General features: G+C 48.4%; 1 protein-coding gene across 3 annotated transcripts; it reads right to left on the reverse strand.

Moving 5' to 3' along the window:
- Positions 1-325: 325 nt before the first annotated feature.
- On the reverse strand, positions 326-23,073 carry lrrfip1b (leucine rich repeat (in FLII) interacting protein 1b). 3 transcript variants are annotated; one of them, XM_047030558.1, is made up of 20 exons: positions 22,344-23,073; positions 15,921-16,007; positions 14,878-14,895; positions 14,536-14,583; positions 13,576-13,620; positions 13,335-13,385; positions 11,671-11,754; positions 8,931-9,008; positions 8,222-8,257; positions 7,821-7,946; positions 7,370-7,540; positions 6,936-7,028; positions 6,581-6,673; positions 6,182-6,274; positions 5,903-6,050; positions 3,150-3,199; positions 2,857-2,965; positions 2,469-2,548; positions 2,167-2,271; positions 326-1,891 (listed from the first exon to the last, which is right to left on the reverse strand). In XM_047030558.1, the coding sequence occupies exons 1-20, from the start codon at positions 22,431-22,433 to the stop codon at positions 1,781-1,783; spliced, it is 1,716 nt and encodes a 571-aa protein (XP_046886514.1). In that variant the 5' UTR covers positions 22,434-23,073; the 3' UTR covers positions 326-1,780. The 3 variants fall into 3 exon arrangements, with proteins under 3 accessions (XP_046886514.1, XP_046886515.1, XP_046886516.1); XM_047030559.1 differs by lacking the exons at positions 11,671-11,754; positions 13,576-13,620; positions 14,536-14,583; positions 14,878-14,895 and having other exon boundaries at positions 22,344-23,071; XM_047030560.1 differs by lacking the exons at positions 6,182-6,274; positions 6,581-6,673; positions 8,931-9,008; ... (2 more) ...; positions 14,536-14,583; positions 14,878-14,895 and having other exon boundaries at positions 22,344-23,068.
- Between the last annotated feature and the right edge of the window lie 368 nt (positions 23,074-23,441).

Raw genomic sequence — 23,441 nt, forward strand, 5'->3', positions numbered from 1 at the left:
GGAGGGTAGGAGAGCTCTTCCGAAAAGAAAAACCCCACCCCAAACTCAGACGAGGCCCTCTCAGACGGCAGCCGGGGAGCCGAGACGCCCTCGGCACACGTGAAGCACCACACACGAAACAGGAACAGGAACCTGGGTGACTCCTTTTTGGAAGTCGACTGAATCAATTCCGTTTCCCCGAAGCTACGATGTTTGTGGCAGGCTCTATGCTAAATAAAATGACTCGCACCAACCAAGGTCAAGCGAAGCAAAAGCTGTGCCGTGACAAGACACCCAATTGGAAAGGAGATCATGTTCAGAAAGAAATCAAGATCCATTGCTTGAGCAGAGTTGTGGAATGAGTTTAATCTAGCGCTCGTCCATACCACCCCAGAGACCCAACACCCCTCAACAAAAACCAGGCAAGGACCTTCCCGCCGTCTGCACCCACGACCGTCCTGGCGTTTAAAAGAACAAAACTCGGAGGAGGAACTTGGTCCGTTTCAATGTCAGGCATTCAGAAGCCTCAGCGATCCCAAAGAGATTCAGCTTGTCATCGGCATCTTCTACACAGGTCTGGACGTAAATAGAGCGGTATCAATCGTGGGATCATATGGATGTCCTGTGGCAGGTATAGAGGGGAATGGGAGGTTGTGTTCAATGCCCCCCCCCCCCTTCTCTCCAGGCCTTCCAAGCAGAGGGACGCGTTTTGCTCCCGTCAATAACATGACACCTTGATTTAGGCAACGATTCTCAACAGTCTGTACATTCAAAACAAAGTGGTATTGCAAAGCATTATTTCAATGATTGTATTCTCCCATAGGTTTCAATGAGTCACCAATTGCCTTTAATTGCTTGAGGCGATACTATTCGTACATTTTAAAGCTGGTGTTTTTCGCCCCCAAGTGCCGGTACATTTCTTTTTTGTTATGAAGGATATCATATAGTCTGCTTTTATAAGTGGCACAAAGACGATGCTGGGTGCTCTTCATTCGTTTTGTGCCAGGTGACTTTGCACCGATCCCATCTAGATATGTAACACACCCACAGTACGAAGACACCGCGTTGAACAACATGGACATATATTACGTACATCACCTTCGAACGAAACAAATCGAATCAACGGAAGAGTTTGGCTTGGGAGTACGTCAGGGAACAGAATGCATTTCCATCAAATACATATACAAATGGAAAGAAAGAGCTCAAATAAACGGTGAACTCGAGAACCAGCAGAGTCAATGATTTAGCCTTCCCTGTCGTTCCTCTCCTGGCGATTGAGCTAGCTCGATAGGACAGCGCACTCAGGTGGCCGAGATAGGTACTGCCACGTATTTCAGAAAATATAGAGGGGGTGGGGGGGTTGTACTCATGAGCCACAGTGAGAGGAGGAGGGGTGGGGGGTGGGGTAGTTCAATTTTTGTTCAATGTTGTGCATTTGACTCCTTCACCCACCCTAGAGAGGGGTTTATGTGACTGAGTCATTCTGTCCGTCACAGGGCCTCTCCGTGTCTCCGCGGCAACCCTCACGCGAAGGCTCAGGGTCCTTACAGTCTTGCATGGAAACATGGAGACGTTCCGACCAGCGATGTGGTCAAAGAAAACCACCCCCAAAAAACAACCTCTTGATCTGGTGTGTTCTTTGCACGTACAGCTGATGAAAACATGGCCTAGGGTGATCATCTGGGAGAACGTTATGCATGATTATGCCACTGCGTATCTTCGTGTTTAGCTTCCTCTTGCTCTGAATCCTTTGGCAGCGTCTACTGATGGGTCAAAGGTCAAGTGGAGGTTGCGGGATGCGTCACTGCTGGGCCAGTAGAGCAGTTCGATTGGCTTTCATTTTCTCCAGGCGCTTGGATAGATGGCTGTTACTGGCCTCCAGTTCATCGATTCTATCGAGGGCTGACCTCAGCTGTAGTGGTGAGAGACGGAGAGAGAGATGGAAAGCCAGAGAGCGAGAGAGAGTGGGAGGAGAAAAAGAGAGAAAGACGGGAGAGAAAGAGAAGAGAGTGAGACGGACCAAAAGAGAGCGGGGGAAAGATGAGGGGAGAGAGAGGGAGGGCACAACAACAAAAATAAGAAAAGCGTGAGAAAACAAATCATCCGTTTTTGGAATTGTGCGAATGCAAAGTGCTCGGGGGAAAGGTCGACGGCGACGGCGGGAGAGGGGCCTCGCGGGCGTCTGACCTCGCGTTGCAGCTTGCGCTTCTCCACTTTGAGCTCGTCCTCCACCTTCTCGGCACTTTCCGAGGCCGACTTGTAGCGGGTCACCTGACCCTCCAGCCGTATGATCTGGGAAGGGGACAAATGAGGTGAAACAATTGGATTAGGGGGAAAAGAACGTGACTTCACCGTATCATCTGACGGAGCAGACAGTCGACGCGGGATGAAGCACATTTCAGCGGTCGCGTCTGTTGACGGCTGCGTGCGTGGAGATTAGGTTACACAGAGCTCTCTTAAGTTGCAACTAGGAAACACTTTGAACTTACATTTTGTTCGAGCGCTGTGACTTCCTGCTCCGATTTAACCAGTTTGAATTTGAAGTCGCTGATCTGCCTGTTTGCATCCCCTGTACAGAGGAAGAGAAAAACAGGCCACATGTTTAGTCATCATCATTGGGGGCTGCCATTGCTGTGGATATGAAACATCTGCATCAAGTCACATAATGAGCACCATGTTAAGAGACATCAAAAGGACCCGGCAAAGCAGCATAAGACAATATAAAGTGAATTGGACAAGTCGTTAATCTTTTCGGCGTGACCTGACAAGGACATTTTCTGAGTTGCTGAGTCGCCATAGAGGGGAAAAGCTAGTGGGCTGTGGAAGACACGGCGGGGTGAATCAGAGGAGCAGTCTGGACTGGCCGCTCTCACTCACTCTGTAGGTCCATGATGTAGGGGTCCATGCCGTTCTCTACGCCCTCCTCCTCTGGCCCCTCAGTACCGTTCCTCGGTTTCTGCTCCAGCTGAGACTTCAGCCTCCTCACCTACCACACGGTCACACACGGTCAAACAAGTGGGGAAACCTTTCCTTGAAAGTTCTTTGACGGCTAAAACAAACCCATTTGAAAAGTTTTCATTTTGTCTTGGTTTTATTTTTTTATTGTGGAACTAAACATTTTTGTGGTATTATATTTCTCAAAAAATGTGCATTATGAAGTGAGGACTCACCTGATCCACTAAGCTTTCTCTCTCATCGACTAGTTTTCTTAATCGGAGCTCTACAACACAGACAAACCAAGCAGTTAGAAAACTTTCTGACTGGGGTGGATAAATAGCATACTAAAACACTGCACTTGTCAACAATGTAAAATTGCCCCAAATCACAACTGTATTTCATTAGAACTGTCACAGACTTCCACTGTTTCAACCATCTGATGTTGATTAGTAGTAAACTAGAGCCAGTGAACAGTTTCTTTGCATTCTTGGTGAGACGGGCTTAAACGTGCTGATTTATGTTGAAATCAGTAGGATAGGATTTATTTAGATACAAGACCAAGTCATTTGGCCATGTAAATATAGATAGTAGCATTTGAATGCAAGTGTTTGTCTCAATGAGATATAATACACATTCTGTGTGTGTACAAGTTATTCTTAGTTATCCGTAGTTACCCAGAATCCAGAGTTCCATAGACAACTTCAGTGTATGAAGAATAATATGAAGAAAAATATGAATAATAATACATAATAAAAAAACTGCACCTTGGTATTGCACATGTATTAAAGGTACATTCAATAAAAAAAAGTTAGATATTGTACACCCAGCATACAGCACGCAAAATGATAACATCATTCCATAAAACAAACAAATTGTTTTGATATTCAATTCTATTTCCTGTTTATTATTTTCTTTGAGAAAAATGAACATATTTGTATTTGTTTTTAGACTTTTATATTCACATTCCATTGAGTATATACACACACTATCAGTTATGTCCAAGTAGGTTGTTCAAGTCTACATGAGGCAGCATTTCTCTCTAGATTTGCATTCCCTACGACGCAGAGACATTTTCCTTCTGTGACTCAGAGATTTCGGATCTGCTTGGGGACCATCACTCTCTCCTTCCACATCCACAGCATCTGGCTGGCTTTGCCAAACCACAGCCATCTCCTCCTCAAGATGAATGGCTTCTTCACAACTGTCAAGGATTCCAACTGACGCCTCTTCCTTCGTCTCTTCGTGTCGAAGAACGGCTCTATTTCTGAAACCCTTCGGCCCTATTTGTCCCTGCTCCCGAATGCTCCCTTCTTCTCCTTCGGAGAAACTGTGGAGATCCAACACAATCCAGTCTGGACAGGTTTCGAACTCCAATATGGTCACAAGATACGTCATTCTTGCATTTTCGTCATCTGGTGAGCTTACGTTCACCAAACGGGCACTGCTGGGTTGTATGGCATCAGCCTGGTATTTCATCAAGCCGCCTTGAGCTCCTCGTGCAATCATAGGGGAAATAAGGACCATCATGTCATCTGGGCTGTGACAGCTGGAGAACTTAGAGTTCTCTCTTACTAGATTATTCTTTGCCTGTTTAAAAACGTTCCCTTTATTGTTCTTGGGGCTGGTGGAAATGTCTAGAATGGCCAGATCGGATGTGACTTCCATCTCTGCTGTCGGTGTAAGGGCAGTAAAATCTGAGGACTTTGTAGGACCTACTGTGCCTTGTTTCATCTGAACAGAGCTTGTCCGGACCTCTTCTATAAACGTGGGCGTCATCCTTAGTTCAGAGTCAAATGCAGTAGACGTGAGGTGTCCCGAGTTTCCTGGCTTCTCTCGCGAATTCTTTGACGGACAAACGCTAATGTCATTTCCAGGCCTTCTTGAAGCTCTGGTCCGCTCTTCAGAAATCCCCAATGCAAACCCAAACGCAAACCCAAATGTGAAAAGCAACTCAGGTGCCACTTGGTGCTTGCCGTCCTTTCCGCTGGGATTTGAAACCTCCGGAACAATCCGACGGGCCTTCGTGTCACACTCCAGCCCGACCTCGGGATCCTTCTGGCGACCTTGAGACTCTGTTAAGAAGAGGGTCGTCTCCACTTCACCACACAGAAATAGATCAGATATTCTCCGTTGTCCTGAATCCATCAACTCATCCATGATATTCTCCGTACTTATGGGTCTACAATGAACACCTCTGCGTTGACATCCTCCCAAGTCCGTTATATCACCATTATCTTTGTGACTGCGCCAACATTTTGTATCCACCAAAACGTCCTTTGCGAGTTCGATGAGAGAATCCGCCTTGTTCTCTGTGCTGCACTGGGGTTGCTGCCCAACATAGCGTGTCGGTGGCTGAAGACCATCTCTTATCTCTCGGTCATTCCACTTGAAATAGTCCGGATAGACTGCGGCGCACTGCTGGGTGGTTTGTGCCCGGGTGTTCTGAGTCGTCTCCTGACGGCTCGTCTTCGTCTGCTGACTGGAGGTGTCGTCCGAGTCTCCTTCAGTTTGCCTCTCGCAGAGCTGCTGGGAGGGGTTTTCAGCCTCGGCTGCCGGTCTACTGACAGCGGCTGCCTTGATGGCAATCTGGTGTAGCGGCATCTCCAGCGCTCTGCCTGGGAGAAGGTTGGAGGACCAGACACGGGTCATCCTCAAAGGTTTCATCTCGATTTTTCATAAGCAATCGACTAAATTAAGTGGAAGAAAACTGATTTGGAGGACTCGATCACAGAGATACGGGCTTGGGAAAAAAAAAGGATTATCGCAGTCCACTACAGGCCGATGCTGCAAAATGTGCTTGAGGATTTCAAAAAAGATTGAACAAAAAGATTATTTGTACCCATTTGAGTCAAACAGAGGACACTCATGAAGAAAAGTAAAGGAGACAGATGAGAAAACATTAACATCATGAAATGGAATGAAATGACCAAAAACGGTTAATTGGCAAAGCTCAGACAATGTCCGGTTGCATTCAAAAGGTGCTTACCCAGCATGCTCTCTCCACCTATATGAGGTGGCTGTGCCTCCTGAGCCAATCGGGAGCCAGGCTCTGCACAGAGCGGACTGTGCACCAGCACTCCATCTCCTGTCGCCCCATTGGTGGTTACCTCAGGCGACAGCGCTATCCCATGTTTCTGACCAGGAAAGAACTCATCTTAGAATGCGACAACGTACGTCGTGTGACACACCACCATACAGTTCTACTGACATCAAACCCAAGACTGTTCTGGACTCAAGCGTCGGTCCTACAGGACCGACTCAGTACCTTGAGGGCATCTGTGAGACGGACCACCTGCTCCCTGAGCAGATCCCGCTCAGTCCTCACGGCCTCCGAGTATTCCCTTTGCCTCTCTAAGGCCTGAGCAGTGCCGGAAGCAGGAAGTCAGTACAGGAAGGAAGGGAAGAGATTCAGGTGGTGAAGGGAAAAGAAAAGAAAATAGCAACAGGGTGAAGAAGTTACGGCGTGTTAGGAAGAGTTAGGCAGAGACAGGAGAATGCCAGGAGGGGGGAAGGGCTTAGGTGGGAGGGGCTTAAGTGGGAGGGGCTTAGGGGGGAGAGGTGTAGGGGGGAGGGGCTTAGGGGGGAGGGGCTTAGGGAGAGGGGCTTAGGGAGGAAATCTCTTTCTGTTGCGGTGATGCCGACAGGAAGTCCTGTGGCGCCCTACCCCAATCTTCTTCTCCTTCCACTCCAGCGCTTCCTGCAGGTCAGAGATCTCCCTAGCTCCGCTGTCCCTTTTGAGACGCAGCTCTCCCACTTCCTGGCTCATGGGGGGGGGGGGGGGGGGCGCAGGACGGAAATCACGGAGGACCAAGAGACACACAGGAGGGGGAAAGTCAGCGAGCGGAAGAATTCTTCGCAGGAGAAGCAAGCGCAGCAAAAGAGACCCGGTCATGCGAGGGGGAACCCTACAGGATGGAGTACTAGTTTGTCAGATGCGACCTGGGCCAATGTTAGTGTTAGTGCTGTGGTTGCAGCGCCGGTGGTTTGTTTGTGCCGACGGGTACTTGGTCGGTACTCACGGTCAGAAGTTCCTCGCTCTGTTTCAGAGTCTCTCTCGTCTCGCTGAACTGGAACTGAAGCACGCTGTGGGCATGCCTCACCCTCTCAAACTCCTAAGAGGGCGAGAGAAAGTTGGTCAAATGCGTGTCCCACTGGAACTGGAAAAGGTACAGGTTTTCCCTGACCGTGCATTTGGGGGGGGGGGGGGGGGGGGGGGGGGAGTCAGACAACCGTTTTTTTTTGCAGATCACAGATGTAATCTTTAGGGCTGCGAAGAAATGAATTACTATGGAACCAAACCGATGTACAGAACGAAAAAGGACGGGGGAGATTTCAACCTGCAACCAGCAGTCCAGTGCTCTAACCGCTGAGCCCTACAGGACCCGGCCCTTAACATAGTCCAACGCCCGGTCCTCGCCCCCCCCCTCGCCCCCCGCTGAGAGGTGAGCCTGACCTTGGCCTTGTCGCTGAGCTCGCGCTGCGACTCCCACAGCCTCTCCTCCAGCTCGATGAGGGACTCCTTCAGCGTGTCCACCTGGTACATCAGGTTGGACTTCTCGTTGTGCAGCTGGGCGTTGGACACCATAGCCTTGCGGTACTTCTCCTCCGACTCCACCAGGGAGTCCTGCCGCCACACACACACACAAAAGCCTGCTTAGTCGGCATCGATCGTTCTGTATTCACATTCCTTTCAATGGGGGGGGGGGGGGGGGGCGACACTAATGTACTCTGTATACATCTGCCGTCAACATCTGCTCCTGTCTGTGAATTTGTCCTCCTCTGCATGCAGGATTAGATAAAATCATGGGAATGTGTGGACAGATCTGCTACGAATTTGTTTTGTGGAGCACACAGAACACACACAAACACACTTTCAGGACCGAACTGACAGGACGAGGTCTCACCTTCATCTCTCGTATGGAGGCCTCGGTCTCCACGGAGAAGGACGTGTCGCAGCTTCCCCTCCTGGAGGAGGCCCCGCCCAGGGAGGCCAGGGTGGCGGCCGACAGGGTGGAGGCCGTCCTGGAGCCCTGCGAGGACGCCACAGGGGGTCAGTGCTGTCTCGCGAGCCAGGGTCACGTCGCCAAGTCCTCCCTCCCCTCCAAGACGACCCCCCTCCCCGACCCCCTCCTCCTCTATGGCCTTTATGGATTGAAAAAGGGTCGACGTCGACGCTTGTGGGGGAGCTGTCGTGCCTGTCGAGCAACGGGGCCTGGCACAATTCTTTTTGTGTGTGTGGGGGGGGGGTCTCGTGCCCACGGATTAATGTCGACAGAGGGTTCAGGCGAGAGAGAGACACACTTACCTTTTCTATAAAATCCCGGTCTGGTCTTTCCTCCACCTGGTGATGAAAGATAGAGACCCGTCACGTATGTTTCATACAAAGGCTCAGACCGTTGACATTGTCGGTCAGTGTGCTATACGGCTCTATCCGCCACACGAATGGCTTCACATATTTACACAGACATATTTGAGAGGTGCACACGCCCATTCGAAATGCTGTGCACTGTTAAAGGTTAGAGCTCATTCTGAAGCCACTGAAACCGCAAGTCGGTCGAAAACACAATCCTACGCCGGCGGCGTCGTCTTAAAGGTCATGCTCAGATCCGAAACCCCAGCTTTCTGACCCACTGCACCAATGCTGGTTAGTCGCACTCCAGTCTTCACGTGAGTGGTCATCCCCACAACAGTGCATTCAGAGTACCCCTCTCACTCACTTTAAACACGCTCCGTCAGGGAGCGACTCGTCTTGGCTGGAAGAGGAACACGACAAAAACTACAGTCTTCAACGTGGCCACCGGGGGCATGAGGCAACCGAACTGAGCCCCAAAGTGGCCTGGTCTACGTGGACACGAACATGAAGAGTCCATCTCGGTTTACAGGTACCTTTGAGGTACACAGGGGTATCAATGTCCCTAGACACTGGGGTTGGGGGGGGGGGGAGAGAGACATCAACGATGAGGCCTAAAGCAGGGGTCTCGGGTTACAGGGAGTGACTGACGAAGAGAGCTCACCACTGGGCTGGCACGGGCCGAGCTGGCCCTGGACGAGGCCCGAGAGCTGGAGCCCAGAAAGCCGCTGTAGTCCGAAGGCTGGCAAGTCACAGCGGACGGAGGAAAGAGACAGACGCAAAGAGAGAGAGTTAGTTACATCATTGATGATCGAGTTGGAAGAGAGGGAAATGAGCAGGCAGATATATAACGGGAGGGCGGGAAGGGGAGAAGGGGGGGTTGAGTAACAGGGCTAAGACTGCTAGACAAGTCCACCAGGCCTGGTTAGACCACACACAACCTCAACACCAAAACCAAACGCGCATGCGGACACTTCGCCCAACACTCAATACAGCAGCAACCACAATGATTGATTTCCTACCATTCAACACACCGACACATCCAACATCAGAGTGTGAGCAGTGCGTGTGTGTGTGTGTAACCTACTTCAATGCAATTTTAGTCAAATGCAAGGCACAAGAAGGTGGACAACGCCAGTGCTATTTCAACAAGACAGAGAGGGATGGATTGTGTTCTGTTTGTCTGCAAGGTCAAAAGAGACTGCGTTGACCCCCCTGACTGACGACCTTCATGCAGACAGGCTTGTGCGGTTCCATGTGCCCATGTGAGGCATGCTAAGCGACCCCCCCCCTCCGACCCCATCGCAGGGGAGAAGGGGGGGCGTTCCGAGGGCTTACGCCGCGAGCGCTGGAGCCACTAAAGCGCCGGGTGTTGCCGAGTACAGACTCCTCACACACAGAGCCCTGCGGACAGGAGAGAACACACACACACAGCATCAGTGTTCTCACACGTCCACAGAGGTGTAGGAGCTGGGCGGTTCCTTCCACCCATTCGTTTGTGCCATGCACTGATCCTGCAACCTGCCGTGAGTGTGTCGTTCTCATAGCAGGACTGCTAACCGCAGGTCGGCTAACAGCAGGACTGTGCCAACAGCAGGTCTAGAGGAAAGAATGGTAACCAGCTGGCTATGTGCATGCAGGGACAACCACATGGTAGAACTGGACACGCAGCTCTACTACACCTCGGATACAGTCATGCCTTTGTGTCAATACACCCAAAACCAATCACCCATGCTTGGAAACGGCCAAAGTGCACAATGTTTGTCCAAAGTCCATCCAAACCTCGACGACACGGACACCATAACTGAACATTAGACGCGGTTCACAAGGACCCGGGATATGACTACGCCCATCGATGCAAGCATGCCTGTGTCGACATGAGATGGAACCGCGTCGTCGGCATGGTCGCGGTCGCTACGGTCCACGCCACGTTTCCCGTGTCATCCGAACCGTCTTCAAACCCTCTTCTCTCAAACATGGCTTAGCGGTCGGGGAGGGTTACGTCGACGGTGGCGATGGGACGTGCATGAGCAGCAGCTTGGCGCACGCCCACGTACTGCAGCAAGCATCCATCCCTTTGAAAACGGGCATTCGGCGCGTTCCAAGGCCAACGGTGACAGCTCCGCGAACGAGTGAGAGGGAGAGAGAGAGGGAGAGTGGTTGTGACGGGCCCGACCATGCACTGACCGCTCAGTCAAGCCATGCACAGGGACATGGGGGACACGTCGGAGCAGCGATGCACAAGCGAAGGTGGCTTTTGGCGTCCCGAGTGTCAAGTCGTGCATGATGGATGAGTTGGACGCATGGATATATATGCAGGCTCTCGCCATCTCCTTTATGGGACTGACCTTTCCTATCTATATCTAAAGTATGTCCCTACACCCATCATTCTGTCCGTCTCTCCTTCCATCCATCCATCCTTTCTCCCTGCGTACATCCATCTATAAGACGCACTTGTTCCGGGAGTACAACGGTACTTGGTTTGCTTGACCCGATGTTAGTTTCCTCAATAATCACAATGACTCTTGCTTAGAGACTTGTTGCTCTTGTGGGTAGGTGGTAACTGAGTTAAATGTATGTTCTCGCTATGATATATTGTTTCTATTATTGTTGCTTGTTTTTCTACAGGTACGCCTGCACTTATAGCGGTTCACGTTGTTTGATTGGAACTTGTTTAACTACACGCTCTTATGGTTCTTCCCTTTGGCACTAAATTTGGTTGTTCAAAATATGTGCTTCATGTTTTGGCTACTCGCATTGTTTTTGGGGCTATCTTGTAGTTATTATCAGTGACCTGTGCACTTTGTAAAGCTCTCTCTTGGAAGTCGCTTTGGATAAATGAGTAAATGTAAATGTACTCTGGGTGAGGTGAAGGAGGCATGGAGAAGGACGAGAGAGAGGGAGGGACCAACCCTTTGGCTCTGGGAGCGTTGGCCTTCACTATAGAGCACGGAGGGCTTCGCACGTGGAGGGAGAAAAAACGACAACAACAACAAAAAAACAAGTTCCAAATACTCGCAACCGACCTTGCTCGCCGGACACATCCTCAGCATGTGTCCGGCTACCGTCTCGTGTCCCCCCCCCCACCACCAGCTCACGCCGTTAAAGGTTAGGTGTCGAGAGACCGCCACGGAACACAAGACAGTCGCCCCCGTCACCACGTCTTATCTCGGCTACCACAGGGTGGGGCGGAGGAGGAGGGAGCGAGAGAAGGGGGGGGGGGGGGGAGACGGAGGAGGTGGAGGAAGCACGGTGACTGAGGAGCGAGGTTGGGGAGGGAGGGGGGGGTGTGGAGGACGGTGATACGCAGGGGCGGGTGAGGGTGGGAGGGAGGGTAGGGGGGTCAGGGAGAGACAGGTAGGTTTAGGGGGGGGGGGGGGGGGGGGGGAGTGAGAGGGACAGACCCGGCCGTTCTGAGTGGAGTTATTGTGCTGTCTGAGGGAGGGTAGACTGCTGGTGCTGCAGTACTGATCCGGGAAGTGGGTCCCCTGCACAGGAACAGCACAAACACAGGAGAAATGCAGACAGAGAAATGACGAGAATGGATTAAAAGAAAATACACACAGGATCTGAGAGTCTCGTACACAGGATGATGTTATGACAGGTGTCTGTTAGGAGGGGGCGTGGTCCACCAAAGCAAGCAGTATGTTATGTCTACCAGCATGTCAGACATTCTATGGCACAAGTTAGCCAGAAGGGGTCCAACTGGGTGATAAAACAGTCATCCAGACTTTCCTGTTCCCCGACATTCACTGAAGTCGCTGACATCTGTACATCTTTCCAACAATAGAAACAGGAAACCAACCTAGCAAACATCTCCATCTATTTGAAGGCCTTTCGCGACATAACCTGGTAAATAGTCTGGAACCCTACCCTACCTTAGTAAGCGTTTGTTCTTAATTTTTTTTTATAACTAACGATGTGCTTCAATTTGCTGACATAAATAAAATAGTACTAATTAGGATGTGTCTGGTTCTGTAGTTCTGGTCTGCGCAAAATGGGATAAAAATAAATGTTTGAGTTTTAGAGAACACTAAAGATGAACAGCAGGGAGGGGCAGATCAACAAGCAGACGCTCTCAGGCAGCCGCGGGTCCTTACATCCACGGATATTTCTAGAATGCTGCGTGTGTGTTTTTGGGAACAATATGCTCTGTTTGTCATTCAATCTCAGCCCACTGTTTTTCCCCTACAGGGCGGGTTCTTTGACATCTAGGGGATAGATTCAGGTTGCTCCCCTGCATGGAACAAAGCCGTGTGTGGTTTCAGTCAATCACTTCAGGTATGTTTGATTTGGTCACTACCACTGAGTTGGCCGCACAAGAGTCTGCCAAGCATAACCTACAGCAAACCAAGTACATCTAATTGAATTGGGGGGGGGGAATTATTTTGACCAAGGTACAAAAAATTATAAATATATATAACAAAGTTATGTAACAAAGTTTTGCACAACAAAATGGCATGTGGTGCAGAATGCTATCTCATCTTTCACCCGTGTGAGAAGAAAGCTATAGCTGGGTGTGACCTCACAAACACATTGCTACACCCCTAACAACCTAACAACCTATTACTGGAAGACTGGAGCTATGCTGACTCGACTGTTGACAGGGGCGTGACAGCAGTTGCCACAGCCCGAGCCGAATTCTGTAAGATTGAGACTGATCGTTAATGCGCAACTAAATGTGTTTCTAAATGCTACATGGAAAATTCCATCTGCCTCTGAAACATATCCGGATGTGTAACACTCTTCAAGGTCAAATATTCTTGTCAGCCCCAAATGAAATGGAGTTAATTTTCCCTTCACGCTGGTCGAGTGGACGTTGACCACATTGTTAATAGTCTAAAAGGTGTGAAAAATACCTCAGTAGAATACCTGTCCGTTCAAGGGCAGATTTTCAACTCTTTTCAAAAAGCCCATTACCGTCTCATTGTTGACAAGCTGGAGTGGAAATGTAACCTTTAAGAGGTTACGACCCGTGTCATGTCAGTGTGTGCGCGTCTTGCAGCAAAGGCCACCTGTGTGAAGGTGAGAGCAGAGAACAGAGAGAAGGAAACTCGGGCGTACTGACCCTAAGACTGCCCCTGCTTCCAACGGACATCCGCTCTTCATCGTCAGAGATCTGTGAGAGAGGGCACACACACACAAACACACGGTCAAATGCTGCTCACAACACACTGACAGTCATGTGGGGGGGAGTCTTTCCATCAGGTATTGCCACAGTAAAAAAAAGAGGCTTATATTTGTGAGGGACAGCAAGGAAGGAGAGCAGAGAGAGAGAAAGAGAAGAATGCAGGAGAGCGGATACCGACCGAAGTGTGCTTCCGAGAGAGACGGGAGTACCGCTCGCTCTCCTCCTGGAAGGCCCCGCGGAGAGGAAGGAAGCAAGACAAGCAAGTTACAAAGGTCAAGAGGTCAAAAGGAGGAGAAACCCCTCCTACCAGATGGGGAGGAAATGGCTTTCACCACCGGGTCGCATCAGGCAGCGCCACGTGGGTTGGGCTCAATTCCATTTCCATTCCAGTGGAGCCGGACATTTGAGTTTGGGGGGAGTTCACCCGGCCGTCAGTCAAGCCCTTGACCAGGTGGAAACGGGAATTGAGCTAACCCCAGTCTGTGCACATCACATCGGCATGCGTTTCACATCAGCACGTCTCATTCACCGCCACTTCTTCCTGCTCTTTTTGCACGGATCAACAGAAGGGACTCTGGCTAGAGGCGGGCGGAGGGGGGGGGGGGGGGGGGGGCGAGGGAGGGGGGTGCAGTCGGGCAGGGTAAGCTCTTTGGCATGTGACCAGGGCGTAATCCTGACTGTCCCTCGTGCTATCGGAGGGTGGGGTTTCCGACCCCTGTCAGATGGCCTCAGGAACCCCCTGTGGCTCCACGGGATTGGGTGGAATGTAGATCAGCTTTGCCCTATGTCTGGCGGACACACACACACAGGCCCATCTACTGTATCTACATGCCTGCAAAAGGCAACTTGTTTACCACATGTCGGTGCACTTGTACAGTAGGAAGCGTGTATTTCTGACTGATACATCTACATAGACAACACCAAAGCCTGTACTACATTGGGGGTGGGGGTGGGGGGGGGTTTGAGGGAGGGCAGGCGGGCCTTCTTTTGTTTTTGTGACCCTACTAAAGGCCACGAGGAAACAGCAAACACTACGGCACCACGGGTCATCTACGACTGCAAGCATGTGTGCGGCAAGCCATCGCGTCGTGTCATGCAATCGAATGCAGTCCAGAGACCAGTCTCTGCATTGTCCTACCATCCACTGTTCAATGTGCCCCCACTTGTTGTCCAGACCATAGTATCTCTGGGGGGGTGAAGAGGAAGGATAGAGGAAAGAAGGAAGGAAGGAAAGTCAAGGGTTTGGAAAGCAATACAAGCGCAGTAAAACATTTTTGAACCTTTGAACCATGAACCTGTACGAGGAAGAAGTTTCAAATCTGTTTTTAAAAAGAGCCATGAATTGAGTTCCTGAAATCTAGACATTTTGGTCTTTCGACATGTTATCGAGTAGATAGGCTTAAGACAGCGATGAGGAATGTGCTTTGAAATGTAATCAGGAAGAGAGAGACAGAGAGAGCAAGAAAGAGAGAGTGCCTACCTTTTGGGCCTGATAAATCTAAAACAGGCGGAAAGGGCGGGACACCATGGAGAGAAGACATGAAAACAGAGGGAAAGATGGAGGGATGAGGAGGAGAAAGACATTGGGTTAAAACAAGTTACGAGTGAGACACAGAAATAGTGCCGAGGTAGCAGCAGTTAAGTGTCGAAATGAGCATGGAAAATCATAATAACTCAAACATGTATCGAAGCTGCGTCATTGGAGCAGTCCTCCGTGCAGACCCAGCTGTGTTTACCTACAAACAGCAGCATGGAGAATGAGGAGCGCTGCTGTTGTTTTACTACCACAACCAGCTCTATACTTACTGCAGGTACAGCATGTAGGAAATACACATCAAAACACTTACCTGCTCCAGTGTGGCGTGCCTAACTTACTGCTTAGTCCCTGATAATGACTTCAAACCCTCCAAGCAGCTAGATCAAAACATATTCCTCTAACCTTGGTCAACCTTTAAACCAATTTGAGTTTTGATTTAGTATCGTTCGGATTGACTGGATTCTGACCGTTTTCAAGGCATGTTTTGAGCCTAAGAAGCACTCGAGAAAACTTGATGGGTCTGTCACACAAACTGTTACCGAAACAAAAAGCCAGCAGCAAGCCTATAGAACTCCACCATCTCAAACAATAATAGCGAGCAATCCGAGTACACAACAGGGCAAGTCTGCAAAGGTCTATTGTCCCATTATTTGGATTGGAGCACATCCCAATCATTCTCAGTTTGATCATACTCCCATGTGTTTGAGGGGGCATGCACAAGCTCTTTTCAGCTGACTCAAAACCAGGATCGATTTTGCAACAAGCCATACTGTTACTAACCTAGACAACACAGCACCACCTGAACTACAAAGCTCCAAAAATGTATGCCCGTCCATAACTACAATACTTAACGTTTGAGGTAAACCTAAGGTAGTTTCACACCCCAAAAAAAATAATATATATATATATTTAAATCCATCGCACTCTTTGCTTCTAGTTGCCATTCTGGTCTTGGAGTGGCCACCCAGAACCTTCCGGAACTTCACCTCTTTCTGCTGTCTCTCCAGCTCCTTCATCCGGATCTCCCGTGCCTCTGCCCGGGCTGCCCTCTTCGCCGCCAGCCTCGCCTCGGCCTGAAAAACAGAGAGACAGAGGAAGTTTTAAAAGAGTAACAACAGAGTTTAAAAATGGTATTGAATTGTCAGCAGCGGCCTTTCTAAGTGTGGGTGAACTGCTACCATTGGAACCTTCTACAGAGACTGCCAGTGAGCTGACTGGAGAGGAGGGTCGACTGCTGCTACTCTGTTATGTATGCAGCAGGCTAATATAGCTTGATAGCGAGGCAGGGGGAGATGAAACAACCCTTTGAAGACAAATTAGATCAGGATAGTGTTGAGGCAGTCCCTCAGAAGCCTTTGCACTTGGTTATCAATTCCAACATGATTACATCACTCGCGTCCATTGTTTAAGATGAAGGGGCATGGCAAACACACACCCACCTATATAACCTAGACATTTAAGTGAGGACAGAAACGTTTGGCGTCGCCTTGAAATGCCAACCGCAAGAGAGGTTTAGTCCACCGTGTCCTACTGTCCCCAGAGAGGAGGTGTCACTCAGCAAGGCTGAGCAGGCTCACTGGCGTGTGTGGATCACTGGGCACCATGACGATGACTCGTCCACTGGGCCGAGACAGGGCTGGTGTCTCTCTGCCAGGGAACCAAAACACAGCCCTCTCCCTGGCTGGCCGGCTTAGGACCCAACACTGCCAAGCTCATGAGACCACATGATAATACTGCACTGACAGAATACTAGACAGGCAGAAGGAGAACTCCTTGCTCGCTTCCACTTTTGCTTTCCTGTTTACAAAGGATACTTTGATATGAATTGCCCAGATCGTAAATACACACAGGGGAGTCCATCTGTGACACCACTTCGGTTGAGTTAGGGCTGACTATGGGGAAGCAAGGGCACATGAGAGAGACAAGAGGGCTTAGTCTGGTTTGATTTGGAGCCAGTAGGGGGAAGCATTTCCTATATGATTTTGGGATGACAGGAGAGAGAGACAGAGAGAGACACAGAGAGAGAGACAGAGCGAGAGAGACAGAGAGAGACAGACAAAGAGACAGACACAGAGACAGATAGAGAGAGAATGTGGATGATCCAGCATTTCTGGTGAGACACGCCCATACATGGACCACAACGACGCTGGTACCAGTTTAGTGCAAGCTGGGATATCTGCTTTGATTGCACTCTCCCTTTGTAAAAGATTATTATTTGTACATTTGATCCACCGTAAACACAGCTTGCTGACAGACTGAATGTGGCAATTAGCACAAAGGAAAAACATCTTCAACCACACCAGCACAAATATATTAAGACCATTTTAAAGACTGAAAATGAACAAAACTCCATTAGACATCTGGGCTCGGGAGTTCAATATGCAGAGTTCAGTTCTAAAAATATACGAAAATCGGCCTGGATAAACAAAACGAAGCACACGAAAGAGGGGAAAATGGAACAGCACCGACTGCCAAACAAGGAGCAACATTAACAAGCCCCGTTCCTTGCTAATTACTGCCACATGTATGCCTGCGACGGTGCAAGAGAGAAACACCTTCCCTGCTTCTGGAGACGTCTGGCTGACGTCGGGGTGGAATGGTTTAGGGCCGAGCCATTTTCCGCGAGAGACACACATGGGATTCTCATTAGCAGCTGAGCATTCCTAATTCATTCCAAGCCGTAAGTCCCCGCCAAGCATCACAGGTATGGTGGCCTCGGAGGATCAGGAGACTTTACACTCCTCAGGAGATTTGACAGGGATTATCTCGGGGGGTTCAAGGCAGACGTTGGTTAAGGCGTCACTGTGAGACCATTAAGCAGCATGGTGTGACCCTGGACTAGGACACAGCCAGAGGTAGATGCCCTGCCACATCAAAGAAAATACCCCCGACTCTCACAACGGAAATGATGAAGCATACGACTTGATGCGTATGACTCGTGTCACCGCCAAACCATTTTGAAATGACAGGAGACTGCAAAGCAAGATAAGGCTTTTTAAAAGGCGATTGTCCTCCGCAAAAGGTCAACACGCGAAACAGAGGAGAATGGGGGGGGGGGGGGGGGGGGGGCTTGGGCAGTCAGCCATTCGACACAAGTCCAAATCTCGACCCAACGGGGCTGATTTGCACAGGCACTTATTCAAGGCTTGTCAACTCTAGAGACAGCAGCTGGGAAGAAACACACACTGGGAATGACTAGCGTTGAGATTTGACACTTCCAGGAAAAATGCTGAACCGTGAACACAGCCTGCAGCATGTACCTGTGAGCCCGAAAAATATGAGCCCTGAACTGATCGCTGAATTAAGTGCCCCTGACATTTCAATCCTCAGCAATAAGAAAACTGAAAAGGCAGACCTGCTTCAAATCCACAATTGGAGGCATTTTCATCCAACTATCTAAAACGAGGTATTCCCGATAACCGAGTACGACTACTAATCCACAACGTTCTTTTCTTATTTTACCAGCGGCCTGCCTTCTCATACAGCCAAAGTGTTCCCTGTGACTTCAAAATAAAAAAATATTGCTCTGTAAAAACCTAGCCTCTGGTCACTACCATTAGCCGCTTGGAGCTTCCACAAGTTGGCACGAGGGCCATGCAGCCCTCAGGCAGAGCAGATGTTTTCCAATGCTTAAAGACATCCCTACGGAGCGGTCGCAAGGATTCTACGTGGACAGGACAGTGAGGCAGCAGTTTAGTACATGCTGGTCTGTGGCGGTCGATTGAAGCTCCCTCCTGTTTTGAACATCATGAACGGGCCTCCGAGTTTGTTTTCTATGGTTTGGCGTAGGTCGTTTGGGGTGCTTGTGACCAGGAGAAAGAAGGGATAACAGTGTTTGCAGATATCCAATTTTTTTTCCTCACAGACTGTCACATTTCAACAGTCAACTCAGCATCAGGAGAAGAAGAACACTGACATTGGGCTCCCACCCGGGGTTGGTTTATTTCGATGTCATTGTTTTCCGGAAAGAACGCCTCATCACCTCACAGCCAATGCCTGCGTCAATGGCGACGTTTGAGAGTGTGTTAATCTTTTTAGGAGGATCCCCACAGATTAAACTGCTTTGATGAGCAGACTTGCATTGTGTGTTGGCGTGTGGGTGTGCGTGATATCAGGGCTCTTTAAACTAAATGATAAAATACTTAAATGGACCAAACGTATTAAATCCCGATGCCAGCCATGGCACACATCAACCCTCGTTAGCTGGCCTATTCTGGGCCCTCTAAGTGTTCTCTGACCAGGCTATTATGTTTATAATTGCTCAAAAATAACCTTTCTCTATTGGTAAACCCAATTACAAAACTCAATCCGAAGCCATTAAAAGGAGTGTACTTCTTAAAGAGCCCTTTTTGAATCAAGCCTAGTTTGTTTCAGGACGAACTTTTATAACTAAATCCAACCCTTGGGGATGAATAAAGTCACCCACTATCACCACACTCATCGCCTCATCCTGTCCAAATCAGCCAATCCCATTCCAGCTTTCCAGCCGGCCCCAGCCAAAGAGAAACACTGCTTTTAACCATCCAAAGAAAACACCACAACCGTCCTCTCCACCCATGGCCAGTATTTCTATAGATGGCAGGGGGGGGGGGGTCGGAGGTCAGAGGGAACACTTCCTGCCTCTGCCCAGAGCTCCAGCCAGTCTAATCCCTTCTTAAAGCACTAGTCCCTGTTACGCATCACTTCCTTCCAGGGCCTGTCACCTTAGCCTGGCCCGAGCTTTAAGAGGAGGCTTAACTCTGCCCTCAAACTGTCCCACAAAGCATCGTTAGCACCATAACCACCAAGTAGAGAGATACTGAAGGCAGAGGTAGGAAATAGAAGTATATGGGCTCCAAACCATCAACTCCATGACTGAAGCCGCAATATTACCAAAATGTAATATTCAAAAAGTAATATTCATAATTGCCGGCATGATTCTAGTGAGATGATCCCAACCATTTTTTATATGCAATTTCAAGTGGCCAGTTATTTATTGGCATCATTTTATTGTATTACCATTGAATTAATCTCAGTTACTGAACCAAACTTACTGGCACTCCAGTCTGAATTTAGGTTTCCAGCAAAGAGGGAATGACAATGTCCCCCCAATAGTATAAAAGCTTCATGTTTTGACTATTCAGTCCACGATTTAAAATCAGGATATGGATGATACAGTTCAGGCTTAAAAGATGCAGGTCACTGGGATAGAAACAGACCAATCCCCTAGCTCAGAGTGCTTTCAAAACACGCGCACACACACACACACACACACACACACAACTGTGCAACCAAAGGAACAGCTGTCATCTTAGCCAGTAGGTCAAGCCTCACCAGCATGCAGGAACATCAGCCAAGGCCAACCCTAACCATCCAGACTCTTAGCCCCCATCCAACACTCCCCATGCCAAACTCTCAAGCTGTCCATTCCTTGGAATTCCAGATCGCACTCCACATTCAACTTGCTCTATGGAACAGCCATTTAAAGAAACCATGGCAAAACCAAGTGCATCAACCCTGCTAAGGATTTGTATTTATTTTGTACCTACAAAATAAACCAAATATATCTTCCTTAAATCAGGATTCTGTGGAGCCTGGAATATAAATGGTCCTATGATCTCACGGGTCATTGTTATTTAGCCAAAGTTAATTTACCACCAAAGTGCAAAGTGAGCTGTCCGGAACAAACTCGCATTTGCCGCTTCAGTAACACTGCCATGACACTGAAATGAGATGGCACGATCAAGCTACGGTGCATCATATTAATGATGTGAATATCGCACTCTCTGCAAAAACACCTTGTAATTCCCTGACTGGAGGTGTTTTGCTTAGCAGAGCTTTCCTCATTCAAAAGACAATATGAAGTATCTTCGTAAATCAATGAACGGGACAATAATCCCATACTTGAATAACTAAGAATACTGTGCATGGGCCATCCTTTGAGAACAGATCCTGTGTATAAGAACACCATCGCTCTGTCCACCAAACCCAATGTGTGCTGTCAGCGTCACGTCATTGGGTGGCTGACCTCATCAATGAGAGCCAAGACACTTGTGATGCTGCCATTGGGGGCGCGCTGGCTCTATGGTAGATATAGACAGTAGATAAGGTCTAAGAAGCACATCCATTTCAGAAAGTAACCTTCAGCATCAGTGACTGTTTCCTCATCGCATTCGTATTAATGCCATATCAGTAGTTTGGTTGCAATATCGTAGTTTAGACTGTTATTGGTGGACGTTGTCTGAGTACAACACAGGACAACTGGTCCTTGTTTATCTGCTTTTAGGCCAACTATATTCACCATTTCCATATAACTTTGGATGAGTGTCAACTAAATGAACACGTTGGTGTGCTTTAAAATCTTTTTGGTGATTCAGGTTTCCCCCCCCCCCGAAGAGCAAGTTTACATGGTGATAAACCAACGCGATGAAAACGAAGACAGGAAGAACTTGTTTCTAATGACATTCAGAGCCAGCGAGACATGGGCGCCAGTGGACCAATGCTTTCCAGATGTCTGGTAAACAGAACACAGTCTATGGTTGGTCAGAAGCGTGTCCTTGCAAATATCCACATGTGCTGCCCAGGAGAGCTCAACATCATTGTGCTGGATGAACTGTTTGGACACAGCTATCAGCAAATGCAGTGACCTGGCGTGTTCCCATGAAGTATACAATTTTGAATACATTCTCTAAATTGCAGTTCTCTTACAGCACTCACTGCCGATAAAGAACAGCATTAAGCCAAGTATATGCAATAAGCGTATACTGTATGGGTGTATACCCCCAGTCATACAGCAAGCCAAGAATAAAGATGACATAGACATTGAGATAAGCCCAGATTGTGTGGAGGAGAGAAATTGTTTATTAAGGTGCATCTCCGGCAGTGTGAAGTGGTTTGACGTCAGCATTCTCTCCCTTGTAGCCCGCCAGTGAGTTAAATAGGTGAAGCTTTCAGCTTGTACCGGTTTGACAACTGATAGGAATGACCACCAGGCTTCAACTAGTCTTCCCCAATAGCCCTGTCATCTTAGCCTGCAATTTGCTCACTACAATTTACCCATTCATATCGCTCTGTTGTTAGCTACACTTCAATCCACATTCTTCACTATGTAGGCCAAACTAACAATGTCAATGGTTCCTCTCACAAATAATGCCTCTTTTGTGTTAGTTCAGCGAATGCATAGGATAGGAAAAGGCTGCACCACAATATGCCAATTGAATGAATGCGCTGCTGTCGTTGAGTTGGGTGGGGGCTGATAACCAATAGTGCATGATTTTAGTTTAGGATAACTGCCGTCAAACATATCCTTTTAGTCGCACGATTGAGTCTATAGGCCTACTGTTACTTAACGTGTCCCTGGTTACTGTAGGTTTGGCGCAGTGTGACGATTTGCCGAAATGAATAAATAACACATCTCCAAAAAAACTTACCTCTCGAGCAATCTGATTGAGAGCATCGTCCTCTGCGGTAAATTTTTCTTTATTGGGAATTCTCTTTCTTCCAGTAACCTGAGTTCCCATGTTTGTCGGTGACGGTATGGTTGCCTATGTTAGCATACGTGTCAGAATCAAAGAAAATTCAAGAACGAGACCAGTGAATCCGATATCTGCGAGCTGGAAATATCATGTCCACGCAATGGAAAATAGCATTGCCATAAAAAGTGTGAAGAGTGAGCCTTTTTCAACGAATACGATACAACCCAATATTTTCTCTGTCACCGGAAAATATGCCATTCTGTTCCATCTGTATTTGATGCAGCAACCGAAGCGTTTACTTTATCATTTCATACACTATCTTACTGAATGCCTGTTGCTGATAAACATTTTATCACACGCGTCGCTTCCTTTAGTCAAAACATCAGGCTATTAGGGCAGGCTACCCCGATTGTCAGCTATCTAATCCGCCATTGTCATCCTAATACATTTAAGCTTCTGTAAGGGATATAGGCCTGCAAATGTGCTGCCATGGACCCGTCGAATACTCGTTTGATTGTCTTCAATTCAATTATGCCCTCGTTATTTGCTTGAAGACGACCCTCCCAATCGCAAAATGCCAAAACAGATGGAGAAAAGTTTATTGAGGAGCAATCCCGGATGATGACCACACTGTGAAGAATACACGTTCCGGGGCGACGCCTGCAGACCGGACTGCAGATAGTGGTAACATCCTTAACTTGTAGATCACGACTGTCCATTATTCAAATGAATTACCTTTCTCTGATCTATCGAATAAATGGAAAGCGTCTGGGTAGCTTTTGATGTCTGATTCCTGACATTTTCCAAAGATATGATATTCTCCTGCCACACATATCCTATTCAGGTTATACTTCATTTGATATCTTATCAAATTGTTAGGATTTGATTCATGGGCCTTTATAAATAAACCATAGCCTACTAGTGGATGAGTTTACATTTGATCCTCTTCAACCTGGACAAGTGATAATTATTCAAAATTGATGGGATGGGAGTGAGTTAATCATATTTAACCATCATCAAGACCATTATCAACCAAAGAGACCTATGTCTTTT

This window comes from Hypomesus transpacificus, chromosome 12, assembly GCF_021917145.1.
Source record: "Hypomesus transpacificus isolate Combined female chromosome 12, fHypTra1, whole genome shotgun sequence".
Classification (NCBI taxonomy): domain Eukaryota; kingdom Metazoa; phylum Chordata; class Actinopteri; order Osmeriformes; family Osmeridae; genus Hypomesus; species Hypomesus transpacificus.

Bases quoted from the DNA above. Each gene is read 5' to 3' on its own strand.
- lrrfip1b (XM_047030558.1), bottom strand. From the start codon at position 22,433: ATGGGAACTCAGGTTACTGGAAGAAAGAGAATTCCCAATAAAGAAAAA. The intron at 8,258-8,930 runs GTGAGCTCTCTT...TTTCATCACCAG, and splicing joins CGGCCCGTGCCAGCCCAGTG to GTGGAGGAAAGACCAGACCG. The intron at 2,966-3,149 runs GTGAGTCCTCAC...ACCGTGTGGTAG, and splicing joins GAGAAAGCTTAGTGGATCAG to GTGAGGAGGCTGAAGTCTCA.